Below are 25,862 nucleotides of genomic sequence, written 5' to 3' on the forward strand. Positions count from 1 at the left end.
TATATATATATATATATATATATATATATATATATATATATATATATATATATATCACGATCATTGTTTCGTTTTCTACCAGAATGACAAGTTAACCACCTAATCATTCTGGCCACAGTGTTAGATACCATGTGAATTCAACATACCACCAGCTACCATGTGTCGTGCGATAGTCGTATAGTGTCGGGATCACACGTGATGTGGGGGCGGCGCCAGGCAGTATGATCTGGACGTCTATTGAACATACGAGAAGACATATCGGGTGGCCAGCCTGGAGGAGGAGGAGGAGGAGGAGGGGACTAAGATGATCGGAGACCCAGTTTACCACGAACTTTCCTCCTGTTCTGAACCACGTTACCAAACACGTTTTAATACCCTCATTCCTCTGCTTCGACCTTGCCACACCTCCGGCCTGGTGTTCAGAACGTGGATGGCTAAACTTCGTTCTAAATCATAATCTACAGCATGCCAAAAATAGTTTTGCATTTCGCTATATAGATTTTGTAGGGTATCAATGGTGACAAGAAATAAGTTCATAATAGCTGCAGAATCCACAGTTATGTATGTCAGTTCAACTGTAAAGAATGAAAACAGGATTTATGATGGTAGGTGAGATGCTGGAACTGGAAGTGAAGAAAAGGTGTGACCTTTTTCTCATTCTAGTCAATTCACACACGTCATTTATTCCCATGACTGCCACCATCTTTTCATATTTGATTGCTTTGCCAAGAGAAAGCTTGTCGAAACTAGTCTAGTAACCTTCATAGTGGAATTTCAGTTCATTAGATGTACAGTTCTTTTCCCCTCTGACTAGTTCAGGGTTACGACTGTGGTAGACAAGGATTCCACGATCCCCTCTAGGTCAAAGCGTTAACCTTTCATGTCAGGTCACAGGCGGGTGAGCTGTCCAAGCGTCATGGGGGCGCTTGCTGGTCAGACGCGAAGGTTACTTGATCTTGTGAATATGTTTCTCCAGCTTCGTGCCATTGTCGGGAGCCAGTTCAGAAGGGCCCGTGATGGGCCGAAACTGTTATGGAGTATTGAAGGTCAGTTCTCCGAAATGGTACGATCCTGTATTACATTTTGTTACAGTTACCATAGGCACAGCCTCTGTGAAGGAAGCCTGGTCTTACAACAGGACCTTTCTAAAGGCTCAAGGCTCCACTCCTCCCCGTCGCAGGGAAAGGTAGACGCCTTTACTTTGGGAATGGTACACATAATGACAGAGCCTCGCCGAAGGTGACCTTTCACCCGAGCTGTTAACTCGAGCAAACCAGATGGGGTGTATATATATATAGAGAGAGTGTACGAGGGTTCTCATAAATTGTGATGCCCAGATAACCCCAGGAAATGAGGCCGGAGTGGACAAATAAGGTGACTGTGGAGGAAATCATCCTCATTGCCAACCGTTTCAGAAAAGAAATATATACGCGAGGCAGAATCCATTTGTTTGTGTCATTGTCGTGGGAATAGCTCGCTGTGGATTTTGTTATGTGATACATATAATTCATTTGTAATACGTTGGTGAGCATGCTTTAAGAATATTTGTCTCCCACGATAAACCGTGATTAATGCTATATTCATAATTTGTATTCACTCTAATCACACCGAAATCCAAGATATGTACAGACACAATCTTTGAAAAGCATTATGGCGGTCGGTACGGTTGGTAGCAGAGGTGCCTTACGGGATGAGATACAGCAGTAGCTTTGTAGCCCCTGAAAGAACACAGAACATCATAGTTACCCGAGGTAGTGCAGGAGGGCAGGGTATTGCTGACGGCTGTATTTTTCTCCTGTACTGTAAAACACGTTGATTGGATGAGTTTCTTTACACACATCTGGAAAAGGAAGTTTTTATACAAGGGTGAAGTTCTTTGCAATTAGGGTTACTGTTTTAATTGGAAGTTGCCACGGTTAGATGTGTACTGCCACGCATGTTATATATTGAAGATCTCGCGTTTTCTTTGTAAAACAAAACCAAAAGACGATCAAAAGGAAAATTGCCGTTTCACAAGTTTCGAGGGTGAGAAGTAATGAAATAAGTTAAGTAGTAGAGAAAAGAATTCATATTTGGACCACAGTTATGTGAGTGAGTTGTTAGGTCTGTGAATTGTGGAGGCGGAATGAAGGTAGAGTGTAGTGAAGCCAGTTCTGAGTTGTGTATTAACCAGGTATTGTAGGTAGCGTAAGATTAAACATGTAGGGATGACTACAAGGGCCGATAACACAGTAGGAGACGGAATACGAACTGGCCTCATGCACTGGCCCTAGAGAGAGAGAGAGAGAGAGAGAGAGAGAGAGAGAGAAACGGACAAATGACAGAGGCGTACAAGCACTCACCTGGACGGAGGTCCACAGACACACGCACAGCCACCTCAGCATTCCAGTACGAACCCGCAGACAACGAGGCAGATAAGCACAGACAGAGAAATGGTGTTAAGCACAGACGGAGAAATGGTGTTAAGCACAGACAGAGAAATGGTGTTAAGCACAGACAGAGAAATGGTGTTAAGCACAGACGGAGAAATGGTGATTATAATCCCATGACCTGCGTATGTACCCCTTGGGCGTGTCCATGTCCTGCAGATGTCACATGACGGGGAATGCCATCACCCGTGCGTGACTCTTGATGGCCTTGCAGTATTCAGGCGACCCGCCATGTTACCTAGAAATAGAAATATATTAAGTTCTAGTGTTCTGTCGAGGTCCCCCCCTGCGCCCCCGCGGGCCTCCACTCACCAGAAAGCTGCGTAATGTTGTCCCAGCCCTTCTCCCATATCTTCCCCTCTCCCATTTTTCCTCCCCTCTCCCCCGGCTGTCAGAAAACACAAATACGTGTATTACTTTTGTTTCTAATTGAGTGAGTGTGGATCAGTGGTTTCTTGCACGAGAAATTATGTTGGTCGTTGGATTCCCACGGTCGGTCGGGGTGTGTCAAAGTCACGCTAGCTTCACCACCTAAAAAATCTTTAACGCTATATATATATATATATATACATATATATATACATGTACATATATATATTACTGAATTCATGCGTCAAGTATTTGTGAGTATGTGTATTACATAAATTTCTTGACGTAATAAAAAGTCTTGGGTAACAGTGAGGACACTTTCCTATTCTCTCTTATGGCACTAAAACGAAAGAGTCGGGAGGAGGATTTTAGGCTCAGTAATTGCTTCAAGACCTGCCTGAGCTCAGAATTACTGGAACGTTTTTAATGACAAGAAAACCTTTGCCATCATCCATCATTTTCTATCACTTGTTTTTTGTATTCATTTCCAGAAATACGTGAGGAATGATCACATAATTCTACTCACTTCCTGGAGGAAAATATATAAATTCTATGTATACAAGAAAGAAAATGAGAGATTGTTTCTTTTATAGTGTCCTTGCAGCTTTCTTGTTCGAGATATTTACTTAAGTATCAGTTTAGGTAGATTTTACTTCTTGCTTCCTTCGATATACTGTATTTGTTTCACTTAAGATTTCTGGTGATTATTGAAGATCATAAAAGCTGAGAAAAGGAAGGCTTTAAAGAAGAAAATATACTTTAAAGACACGCCAGTGTGTAGATACCTCTTGTAATGACTGTGTGATACGAGGAGAGAGAGGGTTTCACATTTCGTAGTGTTCCGTCCCTTAATCTTGCGTGTATGTACGATCTACTCTTACGTGCTCGCCCACAACCCCCAGCCTAAGCCAGGCGTGTGCAGGTCGGCGGTTTCGAACATGGGGTCTCTGAATCCACGCACTGTGGCTTGGAATGCGATCACCGCCCGGGGGGGCAGAGTGGCTAAACCAGCTTCGAGAACGTCGCTAAATCTACCGTGAAATTGTCTCTGAAATCGTAGAAAATGTCATCCTAAAAGTTGCCAGATAAAAACAGAATTTCTCTCGTATGTATCAGTGTTATATTATTATTTCAAGTTTGCGGAAAGAAAGTGTTTATTGGAACGGAGTCGTATGCCATCAGGCACTTGCATCGTCAATAGTACAGTTACATGTTGGTTTATGTGGGTATGTAGATCCTGATGGGTATATATAGTCCTCAGTTGTACCTATATATATACAGTGGTCTACGTGGCCCGGGTAATAGCAAATGTCATCGTGTTCCGCTGTGAGAAATCCAAAATTTCTGACCATGTTATTTCAATCATCACTTATCTTTTTCTCTTTCAAGTAAACGACTCATGCGCTTGTCTTTTTTTTTGCGATTGGTTGTGTCGCGATGATTTTCAGTCTCTCGATTTAGTTCAGCTGATGATGTACCCTTATAAAACTATACGCTATAGCTGCCCCCACCTCAAACCGTTCCCCCATTCTATACCTTATCACGGCCAGCTTCTTTTGAACCATCTCACGTCATTGAACCATGCCTCACCAGAGCCCCCTGACTGTATATATCCCTCACCTTCCCCGTGTTTGCTTCGGGCTCAGAACTCTTTCTTTTTTTCTCTCTCCTTTCAGTGAACCCACGTTATCCGTGGGAACACCGGGGTCTCCACGCTGATAGCAACATCACTGGCACACTACGGACGAAGTCGACTTGACCGAACATCGCGCGTCAGCGGTGTTCACTATGGGGACTGTGATATCCCGTGATGCGGGGGTAAGGACTGACACACACACACACACACACACACACACACACACACACACACACACACACACACACACACACACACACACAGGAACAGAGTCATAACAAACTACCTACTCAGACGGAATGTGAACAACTGTATAAGAATACCAACAGGAGAAACTTGCTGTAACCTTTCCAAGAAGACATTACAGTTAGCAAAGATTTTATGCACAGGTAAACATTAGCTTTATTTGTTGAGTCTTACGATGAACGATGCGCCCCAAAACTCGAATTTCCGTCGCTGGGGAACAGTGAAAATTAACTCTGTGCCATTCGTCGTAGTGTATATTGTTGCCGAATAAGCTTTTTCTTAGAATGGTGGCAATTTTAGTACTGGCATGAATCAATATAAGGTACTGCTAATATATATATTGTAGCGATTTAGATTTTATTACCTTTTTGGATACCCAGCGAAGTTTGTTTGGTTGAATTTGGTTTGGTTGGTGGCTTTTGATGTCTTTTTGAACTATCCTGACTTTAATTCCTATCGCAATTAGATCAAAAGTCCGAGACGGTAATTTCACCTCATTTTCTGCTGGTATATTGAAAAGTTCCTCGTGAACACTTACGTCTCCAGATTCAGTGTGGAGGTTTGTGAGTCAGGAGGGCGTCTCCAGCTCGAGGAGGGTGAGGCGACGTGGTATTTGAACGACCTGGTACGTTGGGCTGCCGGAGGAGTGCCACCTGGGGCGCCTTGGACATGCAGATGGCGGTGGCTTATAGTGTCCCTCGGCGGAAACAGGATAATAGAGAAACTCCTGAGCATACGCACTGGTGTGTGTGTGTGTGTCAGTACGTGCTCGTTGGTCGCTGATGATGTCTTTGTGTTGCTAGAAGGCTGAGAGGTTATAATAGGCCCCCGCCCTCTCACTCCCTCCCTCCCTCCCTCCCTCTCACTCCCTCCCTCCTTCCATCCATCCATCCCCCCACCAGCATCAGCTCCTCCCCCCCACACCCACCGCCTCAGGCGTCATCGCCAGACCCTCGCTGACCTAGAGCTAAACCATTTAGCACTGGAACTCCTGAATTCACTGGACGTGGTTCCCAGAGCTTAACTATCAAGTTGCATGAGTTCCCAGTTGGTCGTAACAGCATAGCCCGACTTGCCTTTACGTGCGGTTCCCAAGTGGTCTGCAATATCGCGAAAATGTCCACTGTGTCGTGTCAGGTGTTCTGATGCAGTTTAGAATATAATTAAGATACAAAGGAGTTTTGTTAAGTCAGCCATTCCGGGTAGTCTAGCAATTACGGGATATGCAAGTGTTTCTGGCATGTGTAATGACGTGTTAATTCTTCCTCTGACGTCTAGGAACTTAAAGGGTCTCCTTCAGCATCTCTCAGGAAGCCAGCCACATCCACTGGACTAAAAGGTCATGAATTAGTGTGGTGATGTGATGTGTTCCCTTCAGCCAGGCCAAGTGCATTGCAGATGACGATCAGATAACGTGTTTGGTGCTTTCGTTGTGTAAGTTATTTCTTACACGTGAGGGTCCGGGTCCTCTTAATCTAACGACTTGATTTTTGTGATGGTGGAGAGATGGTCGGTGTGTGTGTGTGTGTGTGTGTGTGTGTGCTGGGTGCTGGCGAGTAAGTGTGACTCGTGTTTGTCTAGGTAGTGTGTTTCAGATGGTGGCGTGTCTAGTGGAGCGTTGCTCCAAAGTTAGGTGGGTGGCACGTTCCACTTGTTTTTTTCTTGGTTTTGTGGATGGATCTGCGAGTGTAGGTGGGTACAGTAAGGTCTTCTTTACATTGAGTTCTAGTTGACTCCCTCTCTGCTTTCCTCCCTCCTTCCCCAATCCCACTACCCATCTCACAACATGCCATTAATTCCACTAACTTCTGTCTCTGATATTTCACCACGGTAACCACATTTGCATATATGACGTTGCCTGGGAGTTGAAAGAAAAATGCCGAGAGACTGAAGCAATTTGTGGTAATTTATTCACTGACAGCTTTCCAGTTCAGTAAAGAAATACAGTTGGGTAATAAGGTCTTTGTCTCTGTGGCTTGACTGAAGTCATGAATATGGCGTCGTGTCTGTTGTCGGGGCTGTGTTGAGCCGGTGTTTTGACGGTGGAGTGAATTGGCGATGGTGGAGATGGCTTACGTTGGTGGGTGATGGCTGCGGTGGATGATAGAAGTGGTGGTGCTTGTTGGGTTCGGTAACTGTAGTGTTAGTAATGGTGGTGGTTGTGGTAGTTGTGGTAGTGGTGGTAGTGTTGTTAACATCCACGATGAAGGTGAAGGAAATGGTAGTATTAGTGGTGATGATGATGATGGTGATAGTGAGTTTAATAGTGATATTAGGGTTGTATTAATGATGGTGTCAGATAAGAAGAGAAATTGTTTAGCCTATTTTGTGTTAGTATTTGGATAATATTGGTATCAACTGTAGATGAAGATGATAGCACAGAAAACTAATAACTTTATAAAGTCAATTATAACAAAGGTGACATACAAAAAAATATTTATTTAGAAGGTAAAAGTTTAAGAAAGATGATAGTGCGAAAAATAATTACTTTTAGAAAGTAAAAGTACGACAAACATATTGCGTCATTAATTGGGTCTTTGTGTTATTAGATATAATGAGAAAATACCAAAAATAATGACATTTAAATCAACGCCAGAAAAACCCTCGAATAAATTGTTCTTATCTGACGTTATCATGCTGTCGCCCCCACAGGTCTCAAGATCGTAAACTTCTCGACAAGTGCTTATCAGCAGCTGGCGAGACGTTCGTGATTTAATGCGTAGATAAGAGCTAAGATAAGGCTAGGTATGACCCCAATCTGTGAAGGTTATTCTCGTCACAATCGCAAAGACTTATGGTGTCAAGGTTAACGCTGTAGCTTCGTACATTCTCTGATACATAACGATTTTGATGTAAAAAAAAAAAAAGTGAGTTTTTTTTTTGCTTAAGACAGAGAATGTTCAAATGTGTCAGTAAGAAATGATCATGTTTACGAGGGAAGTGCGAAACTAGCCATACCTTTTTTTTTTGGGGGGGGGGGGGGGGGCGAAATGAGTGTTTTGATTTACGTAGAGTTTACCGGTTGTCAGTCCAGAAAACCACCCTTAACCTTTGACCTTTTATAATTCGAACGTGGGACCGAAAAAAAATACAAAAAAAAAGAAAAAGTTTATACATGTAGGTGCAGTAGACTCCCCACTTTCAAGGTCGGTTCAACAACAGAGCAAAAAAAAAATATTAGGATAATAATACGTCTTCAGTTTTCCTCTTGAAGAAAACGTAGAACAAGAAATACAGAAGACCGTTCTTTGGTTAACAGAATATATGTTATAAGTGCAGAATGCCTAGATGCTTATGTTGACATATTGGGCGATTTAGAAGCGGAAATAGTGAAAATTGTCCAATAAAAAGATAGTGATTGTAGAATATACTGGGATGAATCCTAGATGGTAAATAATTATTTTTTAGTTGTTGCTTAAATGACGGATCGTGATTGGAAACATGAGAGCCAAAAAATGAAATTATGAAGTTAAATAAATTTTTTTTTTTTTTTTTATACCTCGTCGCTGTCTCCCGCGTTTGCGAGGTAGCTTAAATAAATGGAAGTATATTTAAAGGGTGCATGATGTTACTTTACTTTGGTTAGTATAAAGATGAATGTATTGTCTAGCCTGTATTCGTAGCAGACTCGGGAGACCAGCGGACTTGATCCATCCTAGACACGAGATATCCTTAAGTTACTCCCTAACCGTTACACACTTGGGCCATCACCACCTGACGTGAGGGGTAAGGAGGCGTCAAAGCTACCACCGTAACTCGCCTTCATGGCATGTTGGCTCACAGCCCACCGTGTGAGGCTGGCATACTTCCCACCTGCCGTCTGGTATGTAAGAAAAGATTGCGGGCGTGTAACACGGCTTACTGATCGCTCCCTTGCGTTCCTTAATGCAATCTGTTCTTCACCCCTGGTGCTTGTATCCGTACCTGTTTGCTTTCTGTGTTCGTACACAGCCCCGTCTTTACTGAAAGGAAGTTCTACACTCGCGGGGTCCAGTCTCTTCAACATTTTGTGATATTGTAGCTTATTACTGTGCCGCCTTCATGCGTGTGTCCATGTTTCTTTGCGTGCGGCCTACGCTAACCGTCTCGCTATTGTCCTTGTCTCTCTGCTTGGCTTCCTTCCAGTAACTTCCTCCGTGCGTGTCTCTATATCTATCAGCCTGCATTCCTGTTCCACACTCGTCTCCTCCCCTCCTAATATCACCCTGGCCATCAAGGTCAGGTTCCCTCCCCTAACTAGCCCCCACCTCACCTCGTCACTTCACATGACCACCAGGCTCGTCCCACACGCTCCCAGAGTCCCAAAGAAGCGGCGGGGCTGGTTGGCTGGCTGTGTCTGCCTGCCTGCCTGCTTGCATGCATGCATGCCTGGCTGGCTTGCTGGCTGGCTGGCTGGCTGGCTGGCTGGCTGGCACATAATGCAACATGTCTCTCTCTCTCTCACTCTCTCACCAGCAGCCATTCCTGACGCACTCATTACACTTTACTTTTCCGTCTGGTAATTGGATTGTGACGTTCAGAGCTCCACCCTGTACTTTGTTGTGGCGTGACTCACGGCGCCTTGAGCTCTGACATTTTCATGCCATATTTTTTTTTTTTTTAGTTTTTTCTTACGATAATGTGTCCCGGGAGCAAGTCCCACGACTGCGATTTGTTGGGGAGGAGAGGTTTTCTTCTTGTGAGTAAAGTCGGGAGTGTATATGTGAGGGGTGGAGGTCAGGTCCTTGTAGGATGGAAAGGACACCTGCAGGAGAGGGACCTGTTTAGAAGCATTTCTCCTCTGTTATCGGGGCGCAAGTAGGTGTTTGTTCTAGGTATCGGGGCTGTAATCTAGTTCTGGGTAATCGGGACTCCGGCCGATAGGTATGTTTTGTTATATCGGTAATCAGGTCGATAATATATATATATATATATATATATATATATATATATATATATATATATATATATATATATATATATATATATATGTGTGTGTGTGTGTGTATGGTGTGTGTATGGTGTGTGTGTGTGTGTGTGGTGTGTGTGTGTGTGTGTGTGTGTGTGTGTGTGTGTTGTGTGTGTATATGTGTGTGTGTGTGTGTGTATGTGTGTGTGTGTGTGTGTGTAGTAGTTCTGGGAAGCCGTGTGCGGGGGAGCTCGTGTCCTCACCTTCCTCCTCCTCCTCCTCCTCACGCAGGGCGACACTGCAGTTTAATTTGTTCTGGCAAGATGGGAGAAGTTAGTAATATGTCTGGACGATGAGACAGGATTCCACAACGGCCCCAGACTCTCTCACTCCCTCCTCCTCCTCCTCCTCCTGAGTCCGGGCGAAACTTTCTGAAAATAATGAAAGAAAACGTGATGTGAAATTATGCCCCATGGGTGAAAAGACTATTTTTTCTTTTAGTGTGTGTGTGTGTGTCATATTCATGCCGTTATTAGAAACTGTCACGCTTTAAGGGCTGTTATATATATGCCATTAGAACATACTGTCACACTTTAAGCCTGTCACGCATATATATGCCTGTACGACCAGGTAACGCGACGTGGTATAAGGTTATTTTCCCCCGCACAGACTCGCTGTATCGAAGGATACATTATCTCTGTTAATGGAAGGTGTGTCACCACGTCTTACGTACAGTTTGCAACCCTGGATGCCCCCTTCTTGTACACACGGGGGTGACATTACCAACATCATTCCCACGTTGCTTCCCTCACTCCAGCTCCCTGCAGACACCCACAGCTTCAGTCCTGTCCCCATGTACCATATCTCCCCCTACACTGTATCATTCCTCTGTTCCTTACGTTCTTATTTCTCGGTTATCCATATCTAGTCGCCCCATCCCCCGCCCTTATGGCCTCGTGAGCTGTCTCTGGCACTGCTTGGCCTGGTGTTGCGTGCCTGACCCTAGTCCTGTGGGTCAGGTCAGAGGTGAGGCTGGCGTACACACCACAATGTCTCCCTACCTGTCGTGTGTGTTCGAGGGTCGTAAACCCTGGCCCTGCTTAATAATTCAGTTCATCGTCGGAGTAATTCTTGATTGATTCTTTAATTTTCCCCCCAATACTGTACATCATTTCTCACCTTTCTGTGTGTACATGTATCGCCAGTCGCGCATAATTTCCTTCGTGTAGGAATTCGTGTTCGTATGTACTCCTGCGATTCGTGTGTGTACCCGTTAAGGAGCAGCTGTGTGCTTGTGCTTGTGAGAGTGCGTTCCTGCTTTAAGAGAGTTCGTGCGGGCTTGTGTGAGTTTGTTCGTACACGTCAGAGTTCGTGTTCGTACCATGCAAACGTCGCTTGGTTACCAATGTGAGTGTGTGAGTGTGTTCGTTGTGTGTGTGGCTTGTCCACCTACCCCCCAGTTTTAGCATAAGGTAAACAGGAGCGTGGCCAGATAGAGTAAGAATCTATTGACTAAGGCAAGGTTCATGGGAGAGTGATGAACCCAGATGTATCTTGTGTAGGTTGGGTGCTGGGCCGAGGGCTTTTGACGTCACTAGAGGCGGGGGGGAGAAATTTGAGTTGTTTCACACGACCGTCTCGTGTAACGATTCGCATGACGTCACCGGTGTGTCGGAAGACATAAGTAATTCAAAATACATGATTTCTCTCTCCCCTCCCTCTCTCCCTCTCTCTCTCTCTCCCCAGTATTGCTGAAGAAGTTAAACGCAGACCAGATGATGTTTGAAGATGGCTGATCGAATGCTCTGCATTTTGCTACCTCTCACGAGATTCTAAGCTACAGCCGGTGCCAGTCCCCTCCTGCATGGTGTTCAAACATGCATAGCTGACCTTTTATCTTTCTCCCACTCCATTCATTCCTCAGCCGATGAATGTCCATTGATTCACGCTTCCGCGTCTTGCTCCCAGTTCTTGGGATTATTTAAGGCTGCTACATTATATTTCTGGTCGATTCCTTACTTCCCTATATATACATATATGTATAACTCATCTTCAACTGTATGTATTCCTCAGTATGTGTGTTGATATGATTGTCAACAAAAACTGTTTACTGTATTTCATTTGGTATTGTATCTTTGTAGGTATGAGTGTATGACTGTATTCTCTGCAGTGTATATCTGTATCTCCACTTGGAGTATGTCCTTCCATACCTGCTGATGTATATATATACACACAGCTTGGAAGGTCAGGTTGTATATACCATAGAGCGATAAGATGGTTGAGTCTTGCACAGTGTAAGTCGCCTTCATCCGACGGGTCCTTTATAATTATAACTTTTGTGTTTAGAAGAAATGCAATTCTACGTTTTTCTTAGTCGAAGAGATCGTGTGTGTGTGTGTGTGTGTGTGTGTGTGTGTGTGTGTGTGTGTGTGTGTGTGTAAAGTCTAGCAGTGAAATATAGTGATTAACTAGATCAAGTGTCGTCAGTATTCACTTGCTACTTGATAATTGGATATAACGCAACACTTAACTTGGCAGTACACCAGGGAAGATTACTAGCGTTGCTGACAAGTGTAGTGGAGTTATTATGTGATAGTGAATTTCTAGTGAGGGACTCGCGTACTCTGGTGGCAGAGTCACCACTGGCGTGGGCAAAGCACCTTTAGATATGAAGAGGTTCAAAGGGGAATCACCCTCATCTATACAAGAACCTTCATGGCCTTTAAACTATTTTTTCAAGGCCAAGAAGTATATTATCTTCTGAGCCTTTTAGAATATTGACATCCTCGGTGAATCATACCACATCGTAGTCTTGTAAAGTGTTTTATTGCCCCGAAGAGTATCATCGAACAGACCAAGCCACGCGGGGGGGAAAAATATACATATATTAGAAGAAATGTATCTCGTGGTCTGAAAATGGTATGGCTGGTCAGAACCATATTGCATGTACGAACTGAAGCAGGCGGGTGAGGTGTGGCCAGACCTTCCAGGGGTGTGTGTGTGTGTGTGTGTGTGTGTGTGTGGTGCCCGTGTTTACGGCATCTCACGGCAACAGGAAGCAATGTGGTATTAGCAAGCGCATTCGATACGAATATACAGCTGATATATTGTGATTAATTCAGGAATAATAAAACAATGGTGAGTAGTGTGGCGTTCTTTGACCAAGCGTTCTGTCCTAGAGCTTCATATATATATATACATATGTGTGTGTGTGTGTGTGTGTGTGTGTGTGTGTGTGTGTGTGTCTTTCATAAGCATCCTACATTTTCTATCCCCTATATTTCCCCTTCGAAGCCTTTCCTTCTTCATGTATCCCCTCTTAACCTTATGTATCCTGTCCATGTGTCCATTCAGAGGAAAAATACGTATATATACACCCGGGTTATGGCTCACACCTTACACCTGACAAGCCATACTCGTCCCTAAGTTTCCTTGTAGTAAGGACGGCGACGGGCAACGTGACGCGACCGACGTCGCCAGACAAATATCGACCGTAAAGCAAGACGCGCCTGGTGACTGGGTCGGCCCTGGAGACTGTCTGGGGCCGCCGTGGATGGCGTCGCTGGTGTGTTAACGCTGCAAGACTTTTAACATTTTATGCTTCATTAAGTCTACCGGCTCCTCCCTCATGTTCATATACCCTCCATTATGACCTGCGTCGTGTTTATGTTTGCATAACTTTCCCCCTCACACTGGGAAGGGGTGTGTTGCAGTGGGTGTTGAGTATACGGTGAGGGTAACGCGTCTGCGTCGCTTACGCGCTGAGAGACATACGTCGGAAACGGCCAGCGTTGTAGTAAGGCGTATGCGTAACGACGATTGACCTAGGATGACATAGCAACGACCATCCTCTTGACCTAGCAGCGTGTGTGTCCCTAACACTACAGGGAATGATGGTTACTCGGGTGCTCCAAGGCGTACGAGGCTGCCCAGGGTCATTAGGGTCGTCAACGCCACGTTGTTAACTACCGGCGGAACGCCTCGAACAGCCCTCAGTTGGGCTGGTCCCTCCCTCACTGCACGGGGCAAGGCAGGCAAGCTGCTGCCCACCTGAGCGGCGCTTGGTTATTCATTCCACATAAATATGCTGCAAAGTTCCTGGTGGAGTTTTCGTTGTGTTGTAACTCATTCTGACTCTCGCGTTCGCTCAGCTACGAGTCCAGAGACACGCTTGACGGAGAGAGAGAGAGAGAGAGAGAGAGAGAGAGAGAGAGAGAGAGGTGGGGGCGGGCCGAAGGAGCTCAGTAACCCTAAAACATGATGAACGTCGTGGGATATCTTGCGCTGTGCCCCAGTTTTTTTTTTTTTACGTTTTCCCGTTAACGTGATGAGTTGGACGGCCACCTCCATTCTAGTCCAGCGATAACATTATATAGGTACAGCGACATAGCAACAATAGTGATCCCACTTTCTTTACGTGCTCCCAATTGCGACTTGAATTTATTAACTGACACACAATCGTTTGTTATTGATATCTTAAGGCAAAAAAAAGACAATTTGTATTGTTCATCGTGATGTGAAATTGGATGTGGGCTAAAGAGAGGAAGTGTATCAATTAAGTGTTGAAAAGACCCACTGTGTGTTTCTGTGTGTGTGTGTGGGTCTGAATGGTGGACCATTGGGATCTCGCCATGAGTTTGTATGTGTGTGTGGGTCTTAATGGTGGAACATTGGCATTAATCTCGCCGTGAGTTTCAGGTAATTTGATTACAGAGAGAGGAAATTAGACGCATGGATACGCGTTATCCAATTTTGAGAGCGTGTACACCATACGGCCCGCGTATCGTGGAGGTCATAATGGTGAGGGAGGAGTGGTGTGCTGTTCCTCTCTCATAGTAGACCCATCTTCACGATGATTCTAGCCTCCTTCTCTCCACCTCCCTCCCCATAACGCCGCTACATAACCTCTCCTTTTGTCACATTGCATTAAGTTTGATACTGCCAGGTTAGGTTTGTCACGCCACCGTGTTTCATCTTGAGTCTGTGAATGGCCCACTTGAGATTAATCAAGTTAATAAGAATCTAAAATACACACACACACACACACACACACACACACACACACACACACACACACAAAATAATAAGCCACGGTTAATTGAAATTGATATAGCTGAATTATCTCGGGCCAGCCACAATGAAGAGGGAGCGTTAACGTAAATGATGATGGCTTGGCATCCGCCAATCAGGGGATGGTGTTCTCTTGGGAGAGATGACGACACACTCACAAGTCGTCTTCATCACATTTCTTTTTTTTAATTCTTGGTTATTCCTTCCGTTTCCCGTGTTCTGAGGTTGTCCGCGGGAGGTTTAGCTGACTCTGTGTGTGTGTGTGTACACTAGACGTGGTCACGCTTCACGGCATCATATATTCATGTGAACACAGAAAAAAAAATGTGTTTAGGTGGTTCATTCCACGCACACTCGTACACACGTCTCCATAGTGCACACGATGTACCCTAGCGCTCATCTCTAGTAACACACACACACACACACACACACACCGTCCTTCGTGGTGTTGTAGGTAGCGTTGTCGACCGTGATACGAGCGCTGGCCCGCCCGGGTTCGAATCCTGGGGCGCGACAATAGGCCCATAGCCAACCAACCATTCCTCCTCAAGACTGGTCGGTAAATGGGCACATAGCTTAGTCTGGGTTGTGTGTGTGTGTGTTTTTTTTTTTCCCCAAAAGGAGGAACAGAGGAGGGCCAGGTAAGGTTATCCCACAAAGGCTCAGTCCTCTGTTCTTAACGCTACCTCGCTAACGCGGGAAATGGCGGATAGTTTAAAAGAAAAGATACACATATATATATATATGTATATATATCTTTAAGGGACGGGATAGCGGGATGAAATGAGACTCTCTCTTCCTCCGTGGCTCACAGACAGTAATCCCTCGGTCCCAGATCCTCAGAAGAAACTCCTCATCTCCTCTTGGTACATCTACCCACACTCACTCCCGCCCGCCCCGCCGCACCACATCCACCCACCCTCATCGAGCGTCTAACCTACATACGACGCGCGTGGAGTGGTAGGTCTTCCTCCCTCCTAGTGCTTCCTCCCACACACACACACACCGTAAAGCCCCATCCCTGGGTAAACAACCAAATTAATCTCCACAGAACACTCCGTGGCTGCTCCTGCATCCATTGATGATATGGACAAATTCACTTCCACGTAAAGGCACGGGCGGGCATAACCAAAATAGTATTATTCATTTATTTGTTTATTTGTATATTTAAGGAGAACAGCGTTGACACTGATACCAGATCCATTTCATTCTCGTTAGGCCATGTTCGTTGGTTGACATTAAGAACGAATTAGAATGGTAATCTCACCCTAGCCATAGTAGATAGCAAAGGTATATTCATCATATATATTTTCAGTGCAAGAGGAAGTTACAAAATTTCATAGACACTGTACGTGTGGTGCAGTAGATGAAGTTCTCTTGAAATAGACGTTCAGTTATCATGTTCACTGAAGCACAGATGCCACGTATGTACTGAAGATAAATTGAAAACGTCTTTTTTTAAAAGAGATTTGATACGAAGAGTAATGTAATGTTAATGTGTCCTTATCAGTTTCGCAAAGTACAGTGGTTGTATGTAACGTCTGAAATTCTCAGCAGTAGGTTAACGAAGTTATTGACCTAACGAGAGAAGAACAAAGGCGTAGCAAGAAGGAACAAAAAAAGATATATCAAATTTTATTTCTTTTTTATTTTACGATTTCAAATTTGATGGCCCCTGAGGTCTCTTCCAATTTTCTTTTGATTGACTTTATGGATTTCGTAGAATCTTTCTGGGGGAAAGAAATATATATACATTTTATTGAACGAACTCTGTTTTACGACCAGTAGACCATGAACGTCTACGCAAACACCATGGATTAATCCTTAAGCTTGATGGAAATAAGGAGGGAGGGAAAGGATGTGCTATTGGCACGTTATTTTTTCTAAGCTAAAATGGGCCTGGCTCAGTAATTACGGAGAGACTCGGGAACTCCCGCTAATGACCGGCCTTTTTAACACACAAAAAAAGATAAATTTTTACAACCTCACAGCCCAGAGAACACTAACAACTCTACAGAAGTTATACAGTCGTGTCATAAAAGACAGTCATTTGTGGAATTACAACACGGTTGTATCTGTCCTTGAGGTTATGAAGCCAAGGTTGTCCCTAGCGTGCTGGTATCTAGACCGGAATTGGATGATAATTGGGGCCTAAATTTTGAGACATGGTGTGTGTCAGGAGAGAGAGAAAAAGAAATGCTTGTGTGATTTTAATGCAGGATTGCGTCAGACGTTACGTGGTCGCTCGCTCTCGGGGCCACATCAGCCATAGTCGCTGCTGCAACCCAAGTGGGTATTTGGACTCTCTCTCTCTCTCTCTCTCTCTCTCTCTCTCTCTCTCTCTCTCTCTCTCTCTCTCTCTCTCTCTCTCTCTCTCTCTCTCTCTCTCTCTCGTAGCCCGGCTGAGAGAAACTGTATAAGCTAGGAGCTTCGAGGTCTTTGGCAGTTAGTCATGCACGACGTCTTTTCCCAGGGAGCGTGGCGTGAGTGAGGGTGGTGTGTGTGTGTGTGTGTGTGTGTGTTGACCCTGGACACGGAGGCATGTCTCAGGAGCCATTACTAAGTGTCAACGACTGTTTGTCGTCTCGTCCACACTGGTTGTTTACAACGGTGGAGGAAGAGTAGCGTTATGGTGTACCGAGGTAATAATGTTGTGAGATAGGTTTGTAGCGGGGTCGGAGAAACCTCGGTTGTGGGGCGTATATTTTGGTCGTATGGTATCAAAGGATAATGAGGGTTAACCTCTACCACGAAGAGCTGTTGGAATGACCAGTAGTAATGTGATGGTGTAGATTACGAGGAAATGTGCGCAGTCGGACGGGAATATTTTCATAAATTGTCTTGATTGCTTCTTTGAGCACGACTTTATATGCACCACGGGTCGACCCTTGTGTACGACGATACGACCCTTGAGCGCACGCTACGACCCTTGAACCCCATGATACGACCTCCTGGTACAATGACCTGACCTTTAACTTGGACCCGTACAATGTAGAATGACAGAGATGTGTGTGTGTGTGTGTGTGAGTTGCCATTTATATTTGAATGTCAGATATTGTGTTAACAATTTCATTGCAGAAATCATAGTCAGGATTTTTTTTCTTAATTTTTTTACTTTGCTTTGATACTATATAAGACGTTCGTGTCATATTAAGTTACTCTCCCAGAGTAGGTTTACATTTTACAACATTGATGAAGACCCAGCTTGGCCAGCTGGTGGCTGCAGCATGTTTATGAATAAGAGATGCGATCGTCTTCTGAGTAGGATTAAAGAGGATTGAAGAGGCTTATGATATTTTGTTTCTTGTGTGTTCTTCCCCAGCATGGCTTAACAACGATGGGGTGTGGTCAAAGTACAGACGGTTTCTCCAACCATGGGGTGAGTACTGAGAGGTTCATAAGGCTGTAATGATGCTATGGATTGTGCTTTAGGTTAGTCGAGTGCGATTGTTTAAACCCGTAACCTGTACCTGTAGGATTTGTACTTTGTCCTGAATAGGGTTGTGTTTGTATATGTTTATGTATATTCTATATGTATTTATGTTATAGCTGTGTGAGGTACGGAGATGAGTGGGTATATTGGTAGATATAAGTAGATGGACAGGTATATGGGCAAATGAATGCATATGCAGTACATGTATCAGGTAAATACATATGGATATGCTTAGTCCAGCGTATAGGGGCGTAACCCATTCATTACTGTAGCTGTCACACTGAAGTTGACAACCCACACTGTCTGTCAGACCCGCTGGTTGGCTGGCAGACACAAAAAAACAAAGACTGAGATACTTAAAATCGACCTTTCACCCTTTGGAGAGAATGTAAGAGAGACGATTGTAAAGACTGACAGTACTTAGAGACAAAAGAGACACAAAGATATGTAAAAATTGAAACAGGCAGGGACACACCTGTCTAGGATGCGAGGGATGGGGAGTCATAAGGAATGGTTAAAGGTCAGCGGCTGTGAAGCATGAGGTTAATCGACCCTAAAATGACCCATGGTAATGGCTAAGTGGAGGTAATCATAAGGTTAATGGCCGGGGTTATTGTCTTGGAAGTTGTGGAGAGGTCAGGGCTGTGAAGGTCAAGGGTAAGGCAGGTCAGAGGAAGTGTGAGAGGTCCGCTTCTTTCACTAGTGTGAAGGACTTTTTCTCAGTATTGGTTCATTCCAGTTCTTTCACTGGCGTGATGGAACTTTCCCGCGCGGGAAATCCAGTTCTTTGAGTAGCTTGAAGGCCACTTGTATATTAGTCTGTTCCTTCCTTTTCCATCACCAATTAAGCCTCTCCCTCTCCCTTTCCATCAATAATTTTCCCTTACCCGTCCCTCTTCCATCAGTAGTTAAGCAACAGTGACCCATATCCATGCCCCACTTTCCTCAACCACCTACACACAACCCGCTCTTGAAGGCCTGGGGTTGGCGTCCGCCCGGGACATGGGTGAACCACGGGGTTCATATGAGAGGTTCGGTTGGCCCAGAGGACGACGTTAGGTTGTATGTGTTTGGGTCCGTCCGTGTGTGTGTGTGTGTGTGTGTGTGTGTGTGTGTGTGTACAATTGTTTGTATTGATCAAGCTGGATAGACATTTACGAGTAACTATTGACAGAAATGATAGATGGATTGCATATTTCCATTTTGTTTTATGAAAACGGGTTAGGAGCAATGTTTATAGCTGTGTATATGTGTTTACTGACATGCACAGAGTTACAGAACTTCTACATATAAGTAAAAAAGAAAAACTGTGCTTATTTTTGTGATGCATGCGTAGAGATTTAGGCGTGTATGGGTCAGGTTATAGAGGCATACATAGGGTTATTGGCATGTCCTCTGGTCCTCGGTCATACATAAGTTTGTATGTAGTCTATATAGGAGTATACGTAGGTATATAGAGGGGTATGGTTACGTGTGTTGTTTTTATGAAGAAGAAAGATATCAAATAACTGTTTGACATGGTATGATTTCTTGCCGACGTGATCTAGAAAACTAATTTTGTGTCTTGATGTTTCGTCTTTGCGGTTATGACCAATGGAAGAATCTCCGGTGCGGGTTGGTTGGTTTGGGCCAGCATTGCTTCCTTAACTCGTTAGGACCAGAGTGGTCCCACTCAGCTGGTTGAACACACTCGAAGTTGGCAGTGTAGGCCTAATTAGTCGGGTTGAATAGGCTCACAGTGGTCATTATAAGCCTAATGAGGGGACTGAACAATCTAGGAGTGAGCTGATCTGGTTGTTAAAGAACACTGAAGAGACTTGTTTAAAACTGCCTCATAGTATTAATTAGTTCCACAGTTGTCAGACGAAAAAAGATTCTTTCTCAAAGTTTAGGAAAGTATTAACTTTTTATATTACTGTAAGCTCCAAACGCGCTTACACATTGATATATATATATATATATATATATATATATATATATATATATATATATATATATATATATATATATATACAATGTCAGTTTAAGCCATTTTCCCATTTATCGGCCAATTCCGAGGGGAGGATGAAAACCTGGGTTAGCTGTGGGCCGACTTCCACGGCAAGGACTCGAACCCCAGGTTGTGACCTGTGCGTGAAATCATAGTCAGCAACGCTCGCCAGCAACGCTGCGAAAAGTTTGAACCAACTTCAGACGTTATCTGCGAGGGATGATGGAGATGTGACCTTATCTCCTGCGTAATACAAAAGATAACTTTGATAAGAAACTGCGCCTGGGAAATCCATCCTGAAAGACAGTGTTGCAAAAGTTATTCAGCACGTGCGTTGGTGGCCCTGAATGCAATATGCAAATTAGACAAAGTTCAAATTACGTTCGTAAAGTCTTGTTGTTGATGATGGGGGTTCTTTAAACCGAGGGTAGGGAATGCGGGGCGGGGGGTATTCGTGAATTTGTTCATTTTTCTATGCCCTCATCTGTTTGACCTGTATAAACACAGTTTCATACATGTTTTTTCTCGGTAATAGACTATTGCTTAGATATCCGGTGGTTTGTGAGTGTTAGAGGGATTTGTTAGCATTAGAATGATGTGGTTTGTGGGCGTAGGAAGATTTTGTTAGTGATAGTAGATTAATGGTTAAGTGGGATGGCTTGTGGATGATGGGCAGTTTACTTGTCATTGTTAATAGATGTGGTTTGTGTTTGAAGTGGGTGTTTGACTGTAGTGCGGGAGTTTATGCGATAAAACAGGATAAACCATGGAGGACATAAACCAATCGTAGATTTTTCTATAACATGGCATGTGTTTAGATGATAATTCGATTAATTCTGCTGTAATGATTACTTAAGAAATTTTTCATTCAATACAATGAGTATTTATGATACTCCACTGATATTTCAACATATGATAATTGTATATGATAATTCGACACATTATGATGTTAACTGAACGCATTACAATGATAATTCAACGTATGATAAGGGGCTGTGTTGACACCAGCTGTATCAGCAGTATTTCAAAATTAACAAAAGCACTTGAAAAACAATGACACATTATTATTATGAGAATGAATAGTATTGCAGTAACAGTAGTAGAATTAATAAGTAGTAGTTCTACTAATCAATATAAACAGAGGACAATTGTATGTATTTATTGACCATTTGATTTAACCCGCTCGACGGGCCTCTGTGAGGGTTCCCTGCAACCTTTGTTTAAAGAAATGGTTGTGTGTTATATTTACATTTGTGTATGTATGTATCGAAATATAAAAAAAAAATCTTTTTATTTCTCTGACCGGTTTCAATAAATCCGGCAACTTTATTACCAACAATAAATTTCCCCTACGAGTTGCCAGCGCTCGCGTTTCGTTCTCTGTTTTGGGAAAGAGCTCCGGAGCTTCTGTTTTGAGGTTGATGCTTGTAGTGCATTGGTATGGCCAGTTATGGTGATTAGGGCATAATTAAAAAGAATATATCTGGCTCTGTTATATGGGCAGCATATCTTATGATTTCAGTATGATTGCACAACATTCGTGTGTTCAGTATACCCGTCATACGTCTAAATATATTCTTTTTTTAATGCGGTTTAACGATAGTATTTATTATATTCCGCTTTTAAAGTATACTCGACAGCTTGCAGAATACTGTTGAACATATATATATATATATATATATATATATATATATATATATATATATATATATATATATATATATATACTTTATAGACTAAAGTATACTCAATTGTGAAACATATTTTCCAGCATATACTATTCATGTTTTGCTGCGAGCCATGCTTTCTAGAGCATGAAGAAAACGTGAGCCAGATTGGTTAGTTTTAAGCACAGGTTTTTATGGAACACCAGTCAACTCGACTTTGGACTGAGGTCAGAACAGGAGCGTAACCTAGCCTCTGCGTGACCTGACCTGACCTTGGCCGTAACCTGTATCACTTTGACCAGGTGGCAACGGCTTACACTCTAAGATTCATCCAGTCAGCTACAAAGATATGAGTCGCTCAAGCCTTCACCCACAGTTAAGGGTTAACCCTTAACGAAAAGGGGACCTCGTTAACGCTGTGGTCGTAAAGGTGATCTCCTACCGGCAGCAATTAAGGGTCGTAGATCCTGTTTCACCTGCGTCACTTAACAAGCAAAATATAATCACCCTGTCAGTCCGCGTTGAATCGTCGCTTGGGTTAGGAAATAGATAATCAAAGAAGGTTGTTTTTCACACGGATCAATCTGGTATCTATTTGATGAAAAGAATAGAATTAAAGTAGATTCGCACAGCTATAGACTCCCTTGTACCCCTTAGAGTGCACAATTAGGATAATTTTGGCTTGACGGCGCACCGGAGAGAGAGAGAGAGAGAGAGAGAGAGAGAGAGAGAGAGAGAGAGAGAGAGAGAGAGAGAGAGAGAGACTGTATATTAGGCCAGGTTTGAGGGGGTTGGGGGGGGGCCCGTATCTAGATGACCTTCGCCCAAATACCAGTTCTGGCGGCCATGACATCCGCATGACCTTGATGGCGTTGCGTGACCCGGGTTTGGTGGGGTCACGTGGCCACCCCTCCTCCTCCACACGGCAACAGGAGCTTTAGGGAACGGAACTGTTGCTCACCGCTGTTGACACCGTTCCAAACAGAAGTTGCTATTTTATTTCACGAATGTAAATTGAACAAAACATGAGAGTAGACCAGAGCTATTTTACATAGGAACCAAATCATTTCTATGTAGGACCAAAAAGTTTTTTGTATATATGCATTTTAAACTCGAATTAAAATTTTTATTTATTGATATTTTGTTTTCGTTTGGTGTTGTGGGTGGGTGGTTGGGTGGGGTCCCCGGAGGCCAGTGTGGTGGAGGAAGAGGACAGTATGGCGTCGTGTCAACAGTGCGATTAAATACATAGGTTCATCATCATGTGTTGTTGTCTCCGAGTTTTTATTTATTGTATCGACTGATGTGTCGCAAGGCTGGATATTTTTTTTCATTTTTCAGTACATGCGTGCATATATGTGCTCTCTCTCTCTCTCTCTCTCTCTCTCTCTCTCTCTCTCTCTCTCTCTCTCTCTCTCTCTCTCTCTCTCTCTCTCTCACGCCCTGGCGAGTTTTGCGTTGGCTTTTCAACCTTTGACTTCGTTCGCTGTTCTGCGTGACGTATGGTTTGCCTGGGTGATATTCTTCTCTTTCTTTCTCGTGGAGTATGTTGTGGTCGTGGTTGTGGAGTGTGTTGTGGTCGTGGTTGTGGAGTTGTGGTCGTGGTTGTGGAGTATGTTGTGGTCGTGGTTGTGGAGTATGTTGTGGTCGTGGTCGTGGGGGTTCATCTTGGCGTGGTTGTTAAGGTTTATGATGGCGAAGGATTTTGGTGGTGTATAATGCGGGCGTTGTGAGTTGTGGTGAGGTTGTCGTGTGGTTTATGGTGGCAGGGTTGTACATGTGTGTGTGTGTGTGTGTGTGTGTGTGTGTGTGTGTGTATTACCCAAGATCTCTTTGTGGAGAGAGAGAGAGAGAGAAGACAGAGAATTGTTTTTATAACAACACTGAAACAAAGGAAGAATGAGTGATGCTTTACGAACAATGTTTATATGAAATGTTTCCACAGAACTAAAAAGAAAGCAGCAACCCCCCTCCCCCCCTCCTCACACACACACACACACACACACACACACACACACACACACTCACCTTTGACCCACGTTGGAAATAAGCATCAACCCCCAGTCTTCTGTTCCTTTATAATATAAAACATTCAGGTAACGTTACATTTGGTCATTGTTCATGGCAGACAGCTACTCCAGGACTGGAAAGGACGAGTCTCGATTCTATCACTGAGCTTCATATATGTGTGATACATACGTTACACATTGACATCATTCGCGATAATGTCGTCCACTGTGTTTCAATTTACGTAATGGGTAAGGTCATGACCCGCGTCATGTGATTGGTAGCCAGCGGCGATGTAGTTAATCACCTCTGTAGGTGTGAGCGACCTGATCCCCGTGTGATGCAAGGGAAAAGACTGGGAGAACAAAGAGGATCAGGTCTCTCCCTCCGGCGCGGCACGCGCCAAGGATAAACGATTGAATCCAACATCGTGGTGGGGGGGGGGGGGGGGGGGGGGAGAGACCAGAGGAACTGACTGACCCCCTCACCCCGCGGGATCCAGTATGCTCCACGAGCGAGTTGAATCGTTTTTTGTCATCGTTTAGAACACAGAGTCCTGACAAGATTTACGAACTCTTACAAGCCACACGCGAACCATCACAAACCACACACGAAACATCACAAACCACACACGAACCATCACAAACCACACACGAAACATCACAAACCACACACGAACCATCACAAACCACACACGAACCATCACAAACCACACACGAACCATGACTAACCACACGCGAACCATCACAAGCCACACGCGAACCATGACTAACCACACGCGAACCATCACAAGCCACACGCGAACCATGACTAACCACACGCGAACCATCACAAGCCACACGCGAACCTTCATAAACCACACGTGAACCTTCGTAAACAACACAAGAACCTTCACAAACCACACAACAACCTTCACAAACCACGCAAAAACCACACAAGAACCTTCACAAACCACACGTGAAACATCACAAACCACACGTGAACCTTCACAAACCACACGTGAACCTTCACAAACCACACGTGAACCTTCACAAACCACACGTGAACCCTGAAAAAAGCTGTCACGTTCACGCATGTAAACAAAGGGCGTCCATTATAGGTCCTAGTGCCAGTTTGCACAGCTAGGCGCTGGTACCAGCTTCACAAGGACAGATACCTCCCTTGGGATGTGTGGCAAGTAGGTAATGTTACTCCCAGAATATTAACGTTTTCCATTTAAGTTACGCACCATCCACAAATGACCCAAATAAGGTTCGACGGTTTGGAATACAGTTTCGCTCTTGCGTAAAGAGGATGGAAGGTGAATTGTGAGGGTTGTAGATAACACTGGGCACACGAGAGAGAGAGAGAGAGAGAGAGAGAGAGAGAGAGAGAGAGAGAGAGAGAGAGAGAGGCCTCTATGTGCCAGGGAAATGATAATTGTGTGTGTGTGTGTGTGTGTGTGTGTGTGTGTGTGCATGATGTATTGATAAGAGCTTTTGCATGGTGTGAGCTTTGATTGGGAGAATGCTTGCGTGTTCTCCTCATTGTATATTCGTGTGGCGGTTCCCTAAACACAGCAATCCCTTGGAAACTGAAACACACAGGAGACGGTTGCCCGCTCTTAGTGTAGCGTAAACAGAGTGGCGTATCTGGTAATTACGTGACGGGTAAAGGAAATGTACTGCAAAGGATGATTAAGGGGTTGGACGAACGTATGGTATTACCTGTCCTTGTTAGGGCTGACATGAGTCGTTAGTGTCGGAGGTAAGTGGTCATTAGACGTCGTGGGGTGATTTTCAGAGTCTGTTTGTCAGTTGATATGGTGTAATATATATATATATATATATATATATATATATATATATATATATATATATATATATATATATATATATATATATATGTGTGTGTGTGTGTGTGTGTGGAGTTGATGAGTTGTATACTGTAAGTGTGTGTTTGTTTCCTCCATTAGTTTAGATTCCCCCCCTGCTACCTTAAGCTCCCTCCAGTGTCCCTCCACTCCACGGTTCCCTCCACTGTCCTTATGTACCCTCCATCTCTTACCACCCTTTGATACCTTCCCTCCACCTTCCCTCCCTCCCTTGGCTTCCCTTACACCACTCTTAAAGCTACCCCTTAAGTCTG

The 25,862-nt window shown here is 44.0% G+C and overlaps 1 protein-coding gene across 8 annotated transcripts in view; it reads left to right on the forward strand.

Moving 5' to 3' along the window:
- Nucleotides 1-25,862, forward strand: part of synr (BH3-only protein sayonara) — an 86,713-nt gene that overhangs the window by 1,746 nt on the left and 59,105 nt on the right. For 5 of the 8 annotated variants that reach the window (XM_071659192.1, XM_071659191.1, XM_071659196.1 and 2 more), the window contains exons 2-3: nucleotides 4,475-4,616; nucleotides 17,961-18,017. In XM_071659192.1, coding sequence (XP_071515293.1) covers nucleotides 4,587-4,616; nucleotides 17,961-18,017 — 87 coding nt within the window. In that variant the 5' untranslated portion in view covers nucleotides 4,475-4,586. The remainder of the gene's footprint in view (nucleotides 1-4,474; nucleotides 4,617-17,960; nucleotides 18,018-25,862) is intronic. The other 3 variants (XM_071659195.1, XM_071659199.1, XM_071659193.1) reach the window with 2 other exon arrangements.

The sequence above is a fragment of the Panulirus ornatus genome, chromosome 67 (genome assembly GCF_036320965.1).
Source record: "Panulirus ornatus isolate Po-2019 chromosome 67, ASM3632096v1, whole genome shotgun sequence".
Taxonomy (NCBI): Eukaryota; Metazoa; Arthropoda; class Malacostraca; order Decapoda; family Palinuridae; genus Panulirus; species Panulirus ornatus.